Raw genomic sequence first — 16,469 nt, 5'->3', positions numbered from 1 at the left:
ATATTATTAACAAGTAAAAACGTTTCAGTCGGTATAAACCGATTGAATTATACCCTGCACCTTTCGTTATTGTGTAGCAATTACTTGAACCTCTAAAATCATTCTATAGAAACTTCACGGACATGTCTGACCTATAATTGGACATCCGACTGCCAAGTTTCATGAATCTGATCTTATAATTTTTCCAAATATTTAAAATTAGCTTTTGGAGTTGTATGGTAAGTACCTGAACCTGTCAAGCAATCGCACCAAAACTTTAGAAATATGTCGGACCTATAATTGGACACACGACTGCCAAGTCTCATGAATTTGACTTTATTATTTTTCCAAATATTTAAAATAAGCTTTTAGACTTGTATGGGAGCTACTCGAACCTGTCGAGCAATTCCACCAAAACTTCAGAAATATATTTGAGCCATAATTGGACACATGATTGCCAAGTTTCATGAATCTGACTTTATTATTTTTCCAAATATTTAAAATTAACTTCTGGAGTTGTATGGCAGGTACCCGAACCTGTCAAGCGATTCCTCTAAAACTTCAGAAATATATTTGACCAATAATTGGACACATGACTGCCAAGTTTCATGAATCTGACTTTATTATTTTGCCGAATATAAAAAATTTGCTGTAGGAGTTGTATGGCAGCCACCCGAACCGGTGCAGCTATCCCATTATAATTTTTAGAGCATGTGCAGAATATAATTGGACACATGTATACAAAATTTTATATTTATACCTTTATTAGTTTTTGAAATATTTAAAATAAACTCTTTGAGTTGTATGGCAGCTACCCGAACCCGTTGTCCGAATTGGTCCAATAACAATAGGGCTCGTCCTTGGCACAAAAGAAAAAACTTGTGAAAGTTTGGTGTCGATTGCATTATTCGTTTTTGAGTTATCGTGCGATCGGACGGACGGACGGACGGACGGACGGACAGACGGACATGTCTAAATCGACTCAGAATTTTACGCTGAGCAAGAATATATATATATGTCCATACCGCAGATGACTCCTTCAAGTAGTTACAAACTCCATACCAAAGTTAATATACCCTTCACGAAGTGCAGGGTATAAAAAATATTTTTCCTTAAATATTATACTTTTATAACATTTTAAATCAAGGAAGATTTTCCAATTTTATGTGCCGCCGCAAAAAAGTTGGAACAAACCAATGGTTTGTAAAGAAGCACCTTTAACTTAAGCAAGTGATAAGCTGCTTTTAAAAACAATGTGCTAGATAAAATACTTTTATTTGTTGTTGAGAAATATATCATTATATTGCATACTTTTAGGACAAGCAAAAGGAAAAAATAATAAAGAAGCATTAACATAATAGACAGATGAATTTAACAGTTAAGTTTGTGAGTTAAGAAAAACAATTTTACTTTTTGATGGCATGGCTTATCATTACCTTTTTGCTTTTATAGAAATTTGGAAAAGCTTGAAGTTTCTGAAATATATCTAAGTTCCGTGCAAGTTGGCGGTCTAATAGAGAAACGATGGTAAGAATTTTAGAAAAAAATAGTAACGTTTAATTTTAACTGTCATTATATGTCATTTTAATATTCAATTGCGCTGTGCGATGATAGAATAAACAGATCGATACCTTTCTTCGTTTGCAATGTAAAAGTTTCTAATGGTTACCATTATGATGTAAGTCATTTAATCTCAACTTTCTTTTTAAAATTATAGTAGTAGACCCATTGCTTTATTTGTTTACATAACATTTAAGTACTGTAGTTTTAACAGCTTCCGAGATATGGTCAAATAAATTTAAAGGTTATCCAAATTGTTGTTTCCACCCATTCATAATAAAATTAAATACGAGTAAAACGAGAAAAAAAATAGAGTTGACCTTGTCAACTCTGTGATACCCGTACGAATTTGTTATCCTATGTGCGAATAACTAATGTGCCATAACTAACTATGGGGCAGACTATGACTTTAAGTTGCCGTATTACCATATTAATTTATGCAAAATTTCAGTACTATGTGTTATTCAAAATACTGGTTGTGCCAAACTACTATTGATGTTGTGTTCCGTCATGACGTCACAGTTAATTTTCTCCTTTCCTAAAAAGAAAACAACAAAAGAAAACCACAAAGAAACACTACTTGATATGAAGGAAAATTTTTGATACTTATCTAAATTTGCTATAATCCAGTGTAATCCACTCAGCGGGTTTTTGTTCTTCACCTAAAATTGAATATATTGGATTTAACATGTAATCTTATTTGCAATAAAATACTTACATGAATTTGCAATGTTTTCCAGCTATGCATCTACCAGTCCAGATAGGATTTTCAAGTGCCGGTCCAGCACTTTTTGGTTGCTCTTCACTCCTCCATCGTTTTTTCCTTCCATTGCTGCATTTCCTTTTTGAGCTCCGGCTCCTATAAATCTCCATTTTTTTTTGTGTAAAATTTTGATTTTTTGCTTTCTTTAAAAAACTTGCACTTCACATCACAATATAAATAAAACTGGTGAGTGACAGTTTGCAGCGATCATTTCTGCACAAATATTATATTTCAATGCTGCCAACTGTTACCTATGATCATAGATGAGTTTGTTTAGAGTTATAGTCAGCTATTGATGGAAGTGTAATAGAGTAAGAAAAGAAATAGAAGGTGAATGAAATGGAGAATGGAAGGGGAAAATAGCATAAAATAGAAAAGAAGAAACGTAGAATTTTACAACAACAATTTGTATTGCGATGTATATAAGAATGATACATTGCATTACAGGTTCGTTGAACTATACCATATGATCTATGTAAAAGAAAAGAAGAAAACGTTAACAACCGAAAAGTGGGACTGGCTAGGAACAACTTCACCGTTTACTCAACCGCTGGTTCCAGAAATTATAAAAGGGACAAAATCATCAAGAAGAAGTACTACTAAAGAGAAGATCGCTAACCGCAACGTATCGACTTTCGAGTTATACATTTTGTCAAAATTGAAATAATTTTTTGAATTATATAATTGAAACCGAAAGAAAGTATTGTTAAACAAAGATCATTTTTTTTTGAATTGTATAATTTTAACTTTTGTACACATAACTTTTGCATTGTGAAATAATTTGAAGAAAGAAAATTTGTATTGATTTGTATTGTGAAACAATTTGAAGAAGAAAAGAAAATTGAAGAGAAAGAAAATATAACATATATATATATAAACATATTTATTTAGTAAATTTTTTTTAAGAAAAAGAGAACATAAATTTTTTGGATTTGGTGCTTTCTATAATAAACTGAGAATTCTAAAAAACAAAAAACTTATTTTTTATTTAAATATTTTAAGAGTGTTAGCAATTATTCGCGAACATTTTTTTGGTCCTTCGAGCCGGATTTTTTTAGAGGCAAAGTTGAATTTAGAAACTTGGTTTTTTTTTTTATTGTAAAATTAAACTTATATACTTTAAATGAAGAACGGTGTTGTGTAATAAATTGGTGTTAAAATAGACCATAGACAAAGGTGGTAGTGCGATATATATATAAAAAAAAAGGGAAATAATTAATAGTGGTAAAAGTTTGAAAAAAAAAAAAAAAAGGTGTTGCTTAAAACATTCAAAAAAAAATATCAGTGAACCATTATATATTTAAGTTTTGTTGCAAGGGAACAGTGTAAAATATTAAGATTTACAAACATTAAAAAAAAAAAAAAAAATATATAAGAAGGGAACATTGTGTTTTTTTTTTGTGTGAATTTTTTGAAGCTAGTAGTGCAAAACGGTTTCGGTATCGGTTCGCGTTTCGCGCCAATGGAATAAGCGGAGTAAGTGCTTCTGGAGTAAGTGGCTGGCTAACAGAAAATTAAGTAAGTCCGTTCCAATTTTTTTTGAGAAAAATATTTTCTTCTTTTTGTTGAGATTTTGGTTGAAGATTTTATTATATGTTTTGTTCAACCTTTTTTAATGAAATTGGATTGCTTGTGTGGTGTCTAATTGATTTGTGGACATTGTTTTTTTTGGATGGATGGAATAAATTTATTTATATTTTTGAGGCAACAGATTATTTAAAAAAAAAAAAAAATAATAAAAGAAAGAGGATTTTAGAGTTGAAGGTATCTTGTGCGATTTAATCAGAACGCGGTAATAATTATAATTGAAATTACAAAAAAAAAAAATTAATTAAGGGATCATAACTTTATCGTTAGTGGTTGCACATATTACTAATCTAACATTCAACAACATTTTAAGATTATTTGTTTGAACAATAGAAGCGTTGTTTTTCGCGCGGAGATTCCGTTTTTTAAAAAGTGAATTCATGAGTTAACAACTTTTAATGCAAGAATTGTGCAATAAATTGATTGAAGGTGTTGTGTGAAATAAGTGAATTGTAATATAATTAAAATTAATTTAATACTGTACGGTATGGATTATTTTTCGGTAAAGTTGTAAAAAAAAAGAAAAATATATAAATTTTCTACAAAATAAAAACTTTGTACAAGGCAAAAATTAACTGAATTCTTGAATAAGATTATTCGTTTGATTAACAATAAGCGTTTATTTTTTTATTGCCCGTATTCGTTTACTTTTGTATTTTGTTCCTTTTACATTAACGTAAAAGGATATTTTCGTGACACACTTTTTTTTGAAACTATATACAATGGACAAATTAATTAAGCTTCAATTAGCGGACAAGTTTTTGATCGAGGAAATAATCTCACATTTTCTGGATGACACACGTGAAAGCAAGCCGAAGGCGTTTTACAGGGAAGCTCTAGATGACATAGGGGGCCTGTATGCGGAGCTGAAGAAGAGACATAGACAAATATTGGTTGCATCATACACTGACAAAAATGCAGACAATGTGAAGTACCCTTACTTGGAAAATAGCGTTTTCAACGAAATAAAAACATTTTATCAACATAAACATCAAATGATAGAAGCTGAAATGAAAACCAAATTCCCAGAGAGACCACCGGAGCTAAAGATGGACCCAAATCAAAGTATTAGCCAAAGGGTGGATGTTCCCAATATTTCAATAAATTTGCCAAAAATCACCTTGGCAAAATTTGACGGCGATTATCAAAAGTGGCCTTCGTTCTATGATCTTTTTAAATCTTTGGTCCATAATAATGAGATGATTCCAGCGGTCCAGAAATTACAGTACCTCAAATTGCACCTTTCCGGTGAACCAGAGCATTTGTTGAGAGCCTTTCAAGTAACAGAGGATAATTATGCTGCCGCATTCAACATGTTGAAGGAAAGATATGACAACAAGCGAGTATTAGTTAATACTCAACTTAAATTGCTGCTCAATCAAAGCTTTGTAAATCAGGAGACGGCTACGGCAGTTAAAAAATTACTGGACACTACTAATGAATGCTTACAGGCATTAAAGAATCTACAAATAGATGTGGAGGGCTGGGATCCTATAATAGTTTATCTCATCGTGCAAAAACTGCCAACCGAGACACATCAGCTATGGGAACAGAGCGTCAGCGCGGAGAATCAATTACCAACTTGGCGACAATTGGAAAGTTTCCTTGAAACTCGATTTCGCACATTGGAGGCTATATCAACGAGGCGATCTTCATCACATTATAGACCTTTACAAAACGAAGCTAGTAAGCACAGGAATAGTTGCGCTTTGCATGCTGCTACGGATGCAACGGCGAATAGTAACTCACCTTGCCCTATTTGTCGGGGCCCACACAAGGTGAAGCAATGCAAAAGATTTTTGGGATTAAGACAAAACAAAAGATTGGAAGCTGTTAAAGGTAGGGGATTGTGTATCAACTGTCTTAATTCTGGACATATGATGACCACTTGCCCTAGTCAACAGAGTTGTTTTAAATGTCATCAACGACATCATACCCTATTGCATAGGGACAACGAAGAAATTGGGGATCGAAGCCTATCACGGCGACAGCAGCAGACCGCAGTCGCGTCACAAGTACGTGCGCACTACGTCTCACATGATCCATCACCTCCAACCACGGCGGGTGAAATTTCGTCATCGGCGCCAGCATTCGTACCCGGCAGCAACAGCCATGTTCACACTTGCGGCACATCGGATGCACACACACGACAGGTTCTACTGGCCACTGCGTGCATTAAAATAGTATGTCCAGCAACGGGACGCTATCAGAGGGCGAGAGCTCTAATCGATCCTGGTTCGCAGAGTTCTTTCATCACCGAATCAGCGGTTCAGAATTTGAAATTACGAAAAAACAGAACAATAACAAATATACACGGTGTATCAGAAAGCAACATTGGCAAATCACTAGCAAAAGTGGATGTCATTATACGAGATCTAGGAGATTCCAAGCTGGTTCTCAAGAAACTGACCAACTTGCTACCAGAGCGTAATATTCAAACCAAGGAGTGGTCACACATAGACGGATTGATCCTAGCTGATCCAAGTTATTTTGCGATGGGAAAAATAGATGTACTCATCGGAGCAGACATTTTTGGCCAAATTATTTTGGAGGGACTAAGAAAGGGTCTCCCTGGTGCACCAATTGCTCAAAAAACTATTTTTGGATGGATCATAACAGGCAATGTCGATCAACAAAGTGTCAACACGACATCAACAGAGACGTTCCACATCCAATCCGATTTGGATGATAGTATCAGAAGGTTCTGGGAGTTAGAAGAAGTACCGGAACAAACAATATATACAGAAGAAGAATTATTATGTGAAAAGCATTTTTCTGAAACATTTCGTAGACTTGAGGATGGACGCTATCAGGTTGAGTTACCTTTTATACCAGATGAGCGTCCCATATCACTTGGAAGTTCGAGACACATTGCGATTGCCAGGCTTTTCGGCATGGAGAAGCAATTTTCAAAAAATGAGGTATTGAAAGCCAACTACAACAAGTGCATAGCTGAATATTTGCAGATGAACCATATGGAGCAAGTGAATTCAATGGAATTAAAAAATCAACGACAACAAATCATCTCGAATTATTTGCCACATCACGGCGTCATTAAAGAAAGTAGCTCAACTACAAAACTACGAGTGGTTTTTGATGCATCACGGCCTACTTCAAATGGCTCATCATTAAATGACAAAACATTAAAGGGCCCGGTCATACAAGATGATTTATCTACTCTTCTATTACGATTTCGAAAATATAAAATTGCATTTACAGCAGATTTGGAGAAGATGTATAGGCAAATCAGAATCGCACCGCAACATGCCGATTATCAAAGAGTAGTCTGGAGAGATTCTCCGAGTCAATCAATTCGGGACTACAAATTAACTACAGTAACATTTGGTACAAAATCAGCACCGTTTCTAGCAACACGAGTATTAAAACAGTTGGCGATAGATGAAAAGTTAAACTATCCTATTGCATCAAGAATAACGTTGGATTCATTTTATGTGGATGATCTGCTGTCGGGTGCGGATTCTATCGAAAAGGCATTGGAAATGCAAAAACAATTATTGAACATGATGACTTCGGGCGGATTCTCATTGCGCAAGTGGTCATCAAACGCAGCTGAGCTACTAGAAGCCCTTCCACAAGAACATCGAGAAATCAATTGGCCTTTAAAAATTGAAGAAGCTGAAACCGTGAAAACATTGGGCATACAATGGGATCCAGCAAACGACCAATTTTCGTATAAAATTTCCCTACTGGAAAATGATTCACAGAAATGGACAAAGCGAACAATATTGTCGGAGGTTTCAAAACTATTCGATCCTCTCGGCTGGTTGGCACCTTGTATCATTATGGCCAAGATAATGATACAAAAATTATGGCTTTCGGGTTCAGGCTGGGATGATGAGGTAGAAAGGAGCTTGCACGATGAATGGCAGATCTACAGGAAGACTCTTGTTCATCTGGAAGCACTACGTATAAACAGGTGGTTCTACTATTCAACATCAGCAAATAAAATAGAATTACATGGATTTTGTGATGCTTCGATAAAGGCGTATGCTGCGGTGGTCTACCTGGTTGTCATAGACGAAAAGGGAAGCCGAAAAACTAGCATGTTAATTGCAAAATCAAAGGTGGCTCCAATAAAAACAATATCTTTGCCAAGACTAGAGTTGAGCGGCGCGGCATTATTGGCGAAACTTGTGAAATATGTCCAGCGAGTATTGAAAATTGAAAATATATCGAAGGTGCAAGCTTGGACGGATTCAGAGATCGTGTTGGCTTGGTTGCGGGCTCACCCGAGCAAATGGACCACGTTTGTAGCAAATCGGACCGCTGAGATTCATCACACATTAGGCAAAAACATATGGCGTCACGTGCCCTCAAAGGAAAACCCAGCAGATTGTGCTTCACGGGGAATGCATCCACCAGATCTTATAGACTTCAAAATGTGGTGGAACGGCCCAGAATGGTTACAGAAATCCGAGTCACACTGGCCAACTAAAATACTACTTCATGATACGGATAGCGAGATACGAAAATCGACTCTGTGTCACAACACGATCATAAATGATAAAGAATGCAACGAGATTCACGAATTGGAAACACGATATTCATCATTTACAAAACTCATAAATGTAACGAGTTACATCAAAAGATTCATCGCCAAGGTAACCAAGAGAAATCTAAATTGCAATACATTTATATCGGTGTCAGAATTCAACGCTAGCGTGGAGATGTGGATACAAATAGTGCAACATAAACATTTTTTACAAGAAGTGACACAATTGCGGAGAAAGAAACTTATTCATACGAACAGTCGTTTAACGAGGCTTAATCCCTTTCTGGATCAAAATGGAATATTGAGAATGGGTAGCAGATTGCGACACGCAGATTTGAATTACAATGAGAAATTTCCGATTATATTGCCCGATAGAAGCCATTTTGTGCGACTACTTTTAGAAAAAATTCATCGCGAAACTTTGCATGGTGGTGCTCAACTTATGCTCAACGTAATAAATAGAAAGTTTTGGATCATTGGTGCACGAGATCAAATTCGACAACAAATACATAAATGCGTCACGTGCTATCGACAGCGGGCTGCAGTTCAAAAACAGCTCATGGGGGACTTGCCTGCTTTTCGAGTTAGGGCCAGTCGGCCATTTACACATACTGGCGTTGATTATTGCGGGCCATTTGAATTGAGAACTCATAAAGGCAAAAATACGAGGACATATAAGGCGTACATATCTATTTTTATATGTCTTGCAGTTAAGGCCATACACATCGAGCTGGTCACGGACCTTAGCAGTGAGGGATTCATCGCAGCATACAGAAGATTCAGTAGCAGACGCGGCAGGTGCGAGGTACTCTATTGCGATAATGGTACTAATTTTGTCGGCGCTAGCAAAGAGCTTGCAAAACAACATAAACAGATGTTACAGCAATTAAAATCAGAATTAGCACAAGTACACGAACGTGAGGGGGTGGTTTTCAAATTCATACCACCTGGTTCGCCTCACTTTGGCGGATTATGGGAGGCTGGTGTCCGCTCTACAAAGCAGCATCTTAAAAAAATACTCGGAAATGCGAAGTTGACATATGAGGAGTTTTCAACGGTCCTAACTCAGATTGAGGCTTGCCTAAACTCTAGACCTCTCTGTGAAATTAGCAGAAATCCAGACGATTGCACGGCCCTAACACCTGGGCATTTCCTGACTGGTGATGTAATTATTACACCACCTGAGCCTTCTTTGCTGGATTTAAATGAAAATAGATTGAACAGATGGCAACTATTGCAAAAATTGCATCAAACCTTTTGGACACGTTGGAATAAAGAATACCTATACCGATTGCAGCAGCGTCCAAAATGGACTAAAAGGACTGAAAACATGAAAATTGGTGATTTGGTTTTACTTAGGGACGAGAAGTTGCCACCAAGCCGATGGTTGATGGGTCGAATAACAGAAATTCATCCTGGTCCCGATGGACTTGTTCGAGTTGTTACGTTAAAAACGAAGGATAATATGTTGAAGCGTTCGATTGCAAAGATATGTTTACTACCAGTAGATACAATGGAAAATTATGATGAAACCGAAACGCAATCAATCGAGACCGATTAATCGCATTTTTGAGAAACAAAAAAAAATCGCGTAACGTATCGTTATCTAATCGTACGCAACTGGCACTACACTTAATACGCAATAAAACGAAAAAAAAAAAAAAACGGGAAGAAATCGCGCAACCTAACGTTACACCTAAGTTGCACCTAACATCGCACTACCTAATAGCACCTAACTTGCGCTACTTAACGATAAAAAAAAAAAAAAAAAAAAAATTAGAGGCACCTAATACAAACATTTCTAACCTACGCTTAAATTTAACTTAAAATTTAAAATTAGTAACACTTAAATTAATTTGTTAGTTAACTTATTACTAATAGATTTTTTTCTTTATCCTAATTCGTCCCACTTCCTGAATTTCCGGAAAGCGAGATAAAGCGCTATAACTTCTTCCTTCTATCCCTCTGCTCTTCTCGTTACAGGTGAAGACCTAAAAGGAACATGACTTTAGTGATGGGTACAACTTGCATTTGGAACGTTTAATCGAAACTTGAAAACTTACCAATTATCATCACAACATGGCTAATTCGGTATCAATATCACTGTTCACCAGCAACACACCTTTTATGTTCCAGCAACCCGTCAGCACGTCACTGTTTTGCCATCTTTCAACATGGATGCCAAGGCCGGGAGAATGTTCCGTCATGACGTCACAGTTAATTTTCTCCTTTCCTAAAAAGAAAACAACAAAAGAAAACCACAAAGAAACACTACTTGATATGAAGGAAAATTTTTGATACTTATCTAAATTTGCTATAATCCAGTGTAATCCACTCAGCGGGTTTTTGTTCTTCACCTAAAATTGAATATATTGGATTTAACATGTAATCTTATTTGCAATAAAATACTTACATGAATTTGCAATGTTTTCCAGCTATGCATCTACCAGTCCAGATAGGATTTTCAAGTGCCGGTCCAGCACTTTTTGGTTGCTCTTCACTCCTCCATCGTTTTTTCCTTCCATTGCTGCATTTCCTTTTTGAGCTCCGGCTCCTATAAATCTCCATTTTTTTTTGTGTAAAATTTTGATTTTTTGCTTTCTTTAAAAAACTTGCACTTCACATCACAATATAAATAAAACTGGTGAGTGACAGTTTGCAGCGATCATTTCTGCACAAATATTATATTTCAATGCTGCCAACTGTCACCTATGATCATAGATGAGTTTGTTTAGAGTTATAGTCAGCTATTGATGGAAGTGTAATAGAGTAAGAAAAGAAATAGAAGGTGAATGAAATGGAGAATGGAAGGGGAAAATAGCATAAAATAGAAAAGAAGAAACGTAGAATTTTACAACAACAATTTGTATTGCGATGTATATAAGAATGATACATTGCATTACAGGTTCGTTGAACTATACCATATGATCTATGTAAAAGAAAAGAAGAAAACGTTAACAACCGAAAAGTGGGACTGGCTAGGAACAACTTCACCGTTTACTCAACCGCTGGTTCCAGAAATTATAAAAGGGACAAAATCATCAAGAAGAAGTACTACTAAAGAGAAGATCGCTAACCGCAACGTATCGACTTTCGAGTTATACATTTTGTCAAAATTGAAATAATTTTTTGAATTATATAATTGAAACCGAAAGAAAGTATTGTTAAACAAAGATCATTTTTTTTTGAATTGTATAATTTTAACTTTTGTACACATAACTTTTGCATTGTGAAATAATTTGAAGAAAGAAAATTTGTATTGATTTGTATTGTGAAACAATTTGAAGAAGAAAAGAAAATTGAAGAGAAAGAAAATATAACATATATATATATAAACATATTTATTTAGTAAATTTTTTTTAAGAAAAAGAGAACATAAATTTTTTGGATTTGGTGCTTTCTATAATAAACTGAGAATTCTAAAAAACAAAAAACTTATTTTTTATTTAAATATTTTAAGAGTGTTAGCAATTATTCGCGAACATGTTGTATGGCAGCTACCAGAAAGAGCCAAGAAATTTTAGCGAATTTTATCAAGCACATCGGCCCTACTAATATATTCACTTGTGTGCAATCTCAATATCACAGCTTTTATAGTTTTTGAGATATAGTCAAATAACTTTTGAAGTTGTATGGCAGGTACCAGAAGGAGCCAAGTAATTTCAACTACTTTTATGTGACACATTGGCCCTATTAATATATTCGTTTGTATGAAATTTCAGTACCGTAGCTTTAATAGTTTCTGAAATATAGCCAAATAATTTTTGAAGTTGTATGGCAGCTACCAGAAAAAGCTAAGAAATTTTAACAAATTTTATCAAAAACATTGGCCCTAGTAATATATTCGCTTGTGTGAAATTTCAATACCATAGCTTTTATAGTTTCTGAGATATAGCCAAATAAATTTTGAAGTTGTATGGCAGCTACCCGAACCGGTACCCCGATCATGTCCAATTTAAATAGGGTTCTGGCACTTACTACAATAAATCATTTGTGAAAATTTGGTGAACTTAGCTCAATTAGTTTTTGAGTTATCGTTCGGACGGACGGACGGACGGGCGGACGGACAGACAAAGCTAAATCAACTCAGAATTTGACGCTGATGAAAAACATACACTTGAGTCTATATCTAACACCGTTATTTCTTAGCGTTACAAACGGTAAGGCAAATTTAGTATACCCTTCGAACATACGTTCGTACGGGTATAATTATGACATTTATCGTTATATTCCGTTTCTAAAAATTTGATTAGTTTAACTAAATTGTTTTTTGAGTCTCCCACTTCTGAAAACTCAACAGACAATATGTGCTGTTAGTAGCAGAAGACTACCCAAAATGTGTGTTACGATCAAGCGCTCAGGCACAGATTTATTAAAATATCTCATTATGTAGGATTTGAACTCATTTTTACTTTGATTAACTTATTGAACTTGTTACTGTGACAGTATAAAATTTGATTTGTAAATTAATGCTTTTACTTAGTAAAGCATTTACGGAACAATGTTTTAACAACTCACACAAATTACATTAGAAAAACATTAAATTCACTATACTATAACTGTTCTATAAAAGAATTTTACAATATTTACCTGTAATTTGTAAAATCTCTGGCAAGAAATTTAGAGTATAAGAATAATCCAAATTTATTTATTGCAAAATCAATTACCTATAAATTTTAATAGCTTTACACAAAAATGTTTTTTTTTTCTTTTGCAAAAAGTGAAATATAATATTTTAAAATTGAAGAAATAAATTTTATTTTTTTAAAGTCACGAATCCTTTTTTAATAGTTTTAACACTGGTTATACAGAAAACGTGTTTACTTAAATTAATCCTTTTGAAAGATTCTGGACGATAAAAGAATGAAAACCCATTTATTTTCAAAACAAAAAAAAATTACAAAAGAAAAAAAAATAAATTTTATCTGTGTCCCCATTATTTTCATTTGGTTATAGCCCTCCGCCCTTTTTGAAATATTCATTTGTAATTTAATTCCATCTATTTGATTTAAATTTTCTCTGTGATCTCATCCATATGTGTTTTTTTAACGAATTCTTTTCTTAAAGAAAATCTTTATAATATTTGTAACACTTGTGTGTTGCAAATGCATTTTCTTAAACCAAACAAAAGATTCTTAAAAATATAAAGTAAAAAAAATGTCAATATAAATTTTAGAATTTTTTGAGTTTTTCACCCTTTCTTCCAATATGTATGGACATGTTCTCCAGTCTATGTAAGTATATATGTTTGACCAATAAGTATATAATATGTTTGTAAAATACACTTCGTATATTCTCATAAAAATCCTTCAGTAATATTCGGTCTCGTTCACTCCTTTTAAAATTTTTCTTTAGATGAAATCTGTAAAAGAAATTATTTAATCCGTTCTTTGTCCATTTCGCATGTATCTATGGACATAAGTATAAATTGAAACCACGGTATTATCCCTTAAACATTACTATTTTTACCTTTTCTTATACAATGTACGTTACAGACACTTGTATACGAATGTGTGTGATCTGTTACCTCTTAAATGATCCTTTTTTCTAGGAATTTTTTTTTTCTATTTCATTTTTATTTATATAAATTGCACTACATCAATTATAGTCTAGTCCTTTCTATTGAACTTTACAGCTGGCATTCTTATGTACATTATGTAAATCTTTAATTTTTTGTACATAGAGACAAAGTACAGCAAATATTATACAGTGATGAACCTTAGGCGATTTGTGTGGTACGTGAAATCTGAAATAGTTTGTTGAAGAAAAGCTACTTAGACGCTTTCAATTTAATAACGTAATTGTTGAATATTGAATAATTAATAGAAGTTTCGGTAAGAAAATTTCAACAACGGTAAATCGTTGAAAAAGAAGACAGCACAGCACTTCAATTCTAAATATGCCCAATTGCCTATCTTTTTTTTATTATGTCAAATTGCGAGCCAACTGTTATTAATTCAGTAGTTTAACACTGAACATATGTATACATACATGTACAACATATAACAGATTAAAGATATAAATGTAATTTAAATGTAAAGCTATTTTGAACTTAAAAGTGAAGTTTTGTTCTTCATTTTTGTTCTATTTCAATATTTATATAACATGGTGAACGTGATGGTCAATACTCTTTTTCCAATGATGAAGAAGAAATTCCTAAACGAAGACCATATATATTATAGACAACACATAAAAACATTCATTATGCAGATATACATACATACGTACGTAATATGTAAATGTGTTCGGAAATTTATATAATATTGTTTAAAGAAAAATCTGTTAAATACATTCAGGTACCAAATCGAATTAAGGAATGAACAAGAATTTCAATAAAAAATTAAATGTAGGTTTAAAGGTCTCATTTGTTAAAAGAATTTTACAACTTTCCTTTTAAAAATTTTTTTTTTGTTATAATATGTGTGAATAAGAGGGAAAAGTTTTTAGCATTTTTCTTTAATTTCAAATTTCTTTTCCTAAATTAAACTTTCAATATAAAAATTTAATTTAATAGATTGAATTTTTATTAACAAGTATCGATAACCTATTTTTGAAAAATATTTTATTAAAAAAATTTAAGATTGAAACCATAAATTTAAAATTCCTTTTTAGTTTTAATGAACGTGTTCTTAAAATATATGCCACGTGATGGAATTGAAAACTTTCTATAATAAATTCATAAAATTTTTATAACTGTTCTATTAGTGACTGTATGAAAATTTTTTATAAGAGTCTTAGAAAATATTATTTTCATTATGGAAAGTGGATAAGATTTTCTAAAATTTCCAATACAATTATGATATTTTAGAAAGTGATTCGTAGTTAACAATAGCTAGAGTTAATAGTACTATAATAAGTGAAACTAGTACGGAATGAATCAAAAAATACAATAACGAAAACTACTGCCGTGTTTATGCCATAGAAGCCAGCGTCTCGTGTAGAATTTTGATATGTTCATCAGTTCAAATTTGAAAATAATCTAAGCTAATTTGATTTGAGGTGTCTAACTCAATAACAGAATTATTTTATTTGCCACTGTCAACACAAAACTGTCAATTAGACGAGTTAGGGAAACTCCATTTACTCAGGCCTCTTTAGCTAAAATTTTGTTACCTGGTACGGTAAGTACAAACAGATTATGATAAATAGTGTGAAATTTTAAATCAGGAAACCAATAAAGGTGGGATCACTACTGCTGAGGCTGTTAGCTCTTTTACGTTAGGGACATTTGAATGAGTCAGTAGACTTCAAAATAAACAGTTTGAATTTACAGTATATCGGTAATGATTTTCTATTATATGAAAAGAGTTACACACGTTAGAAAATCACGAAACGTATAATTTAATTGCTAAATTTCTGTAAAAGTATAACATTGAATGAACTATGAAAACATATACATATACATGCATACATAAATAAATTTTAATGTTTCATAGCAATTAACAAAACATGAAAAATATTCTTTTATTAAAATTGTCTAAAGTTATTACAAATAATTCAAAACCCTTGCATGGTAATGTTCATCTATAAATTCTAAATAAATTTTATGAGTGAATAATAAAATTGATTATTAAAAAAAATATAATAGAAATCAATGTAATTTTTCGTTCAGTGTTATAAAATATTAATATTTACTATTAAAAACCTGAAATTTTTAATGAAATGCAAAATTTAGGTTAAATATCTACCAGTTCGGGTAAATCTGAATCCGACTCTTGTATATTTCAATAAACTCATAAATTTAAAGTGAATATGTATGTACACATAAATAATATTAAAATACCGTATAATTTTAATTATATAAAGAAACTTTTAACTAGTTTATTCACCTATTCAATTTTATTTAATTTTAAAATGCTCATCACAAGTACTAATATTAATTATTGTTGAATCATCAGCTAAATTTATTATCCACCAATAATATGCTCGTTTTTTCTCCTCAAAAATTAAAATTTTGTTAACCACGATAAGAGAGGTTGCACACGATAAGAAAGGTATTGTGATTGTAAAAAATTTTTTTCACCAGAAATGTATTTTTACATGGTAGAGAAGATATCGATGTATCGT

The 16,469-nt window shown here is 32.9% G+C and overlaps 1 protein-coding gene across 1 annotated transcript; it reads left to right on the top strand.

Moving 5' to 3' along the window:
• The first annotated feature begins 4,611 nt into the window (after positions 1-4,611).
• Positions 4,612-9,963, top strand: LOC129606459 (uncharacterized). The gene has a single exon (XM_055516799.1). It carries the CDS (start codon positions 4,612-4,614, stop codon positions 9,961-9,963), a length of 5,352 nt encoding a protein of 1,783 aa, XP_055372774.1.
• Positions 9,964-16,469: the final 6,506 nt, after the last annotated feature.

Source organism: Condylostylus longicornis, unplaced genomic scaffold (assembly GCF_029603195.1).
Source record: "Condylostylus longicornis isolate FDR11 unplaced genomic scaffold, ASM2960319v2 ptg000018l, whole genome shotgun sequence".
Taxonomy (NCBI): domain Eukaryota; kingdom Metazoa; phylum Arthropoda; class Insecta; order Diptera; family Dolichopodidae; genus Condylostylus; species Condylostylus longicornis.
This window is presented reverse-complemented; position numbering and strand designations above follow the sequence as displayed.

Excerpts from the sequence above, each read along its gene's own strand:
- LOC129606459 (XM_055516799.1), top strand. The coding sequence starts at position 4,612 with ATGGACAAATTAATTAAGCTTCAATTAGCGGACAAGTTTTTGATCGAG.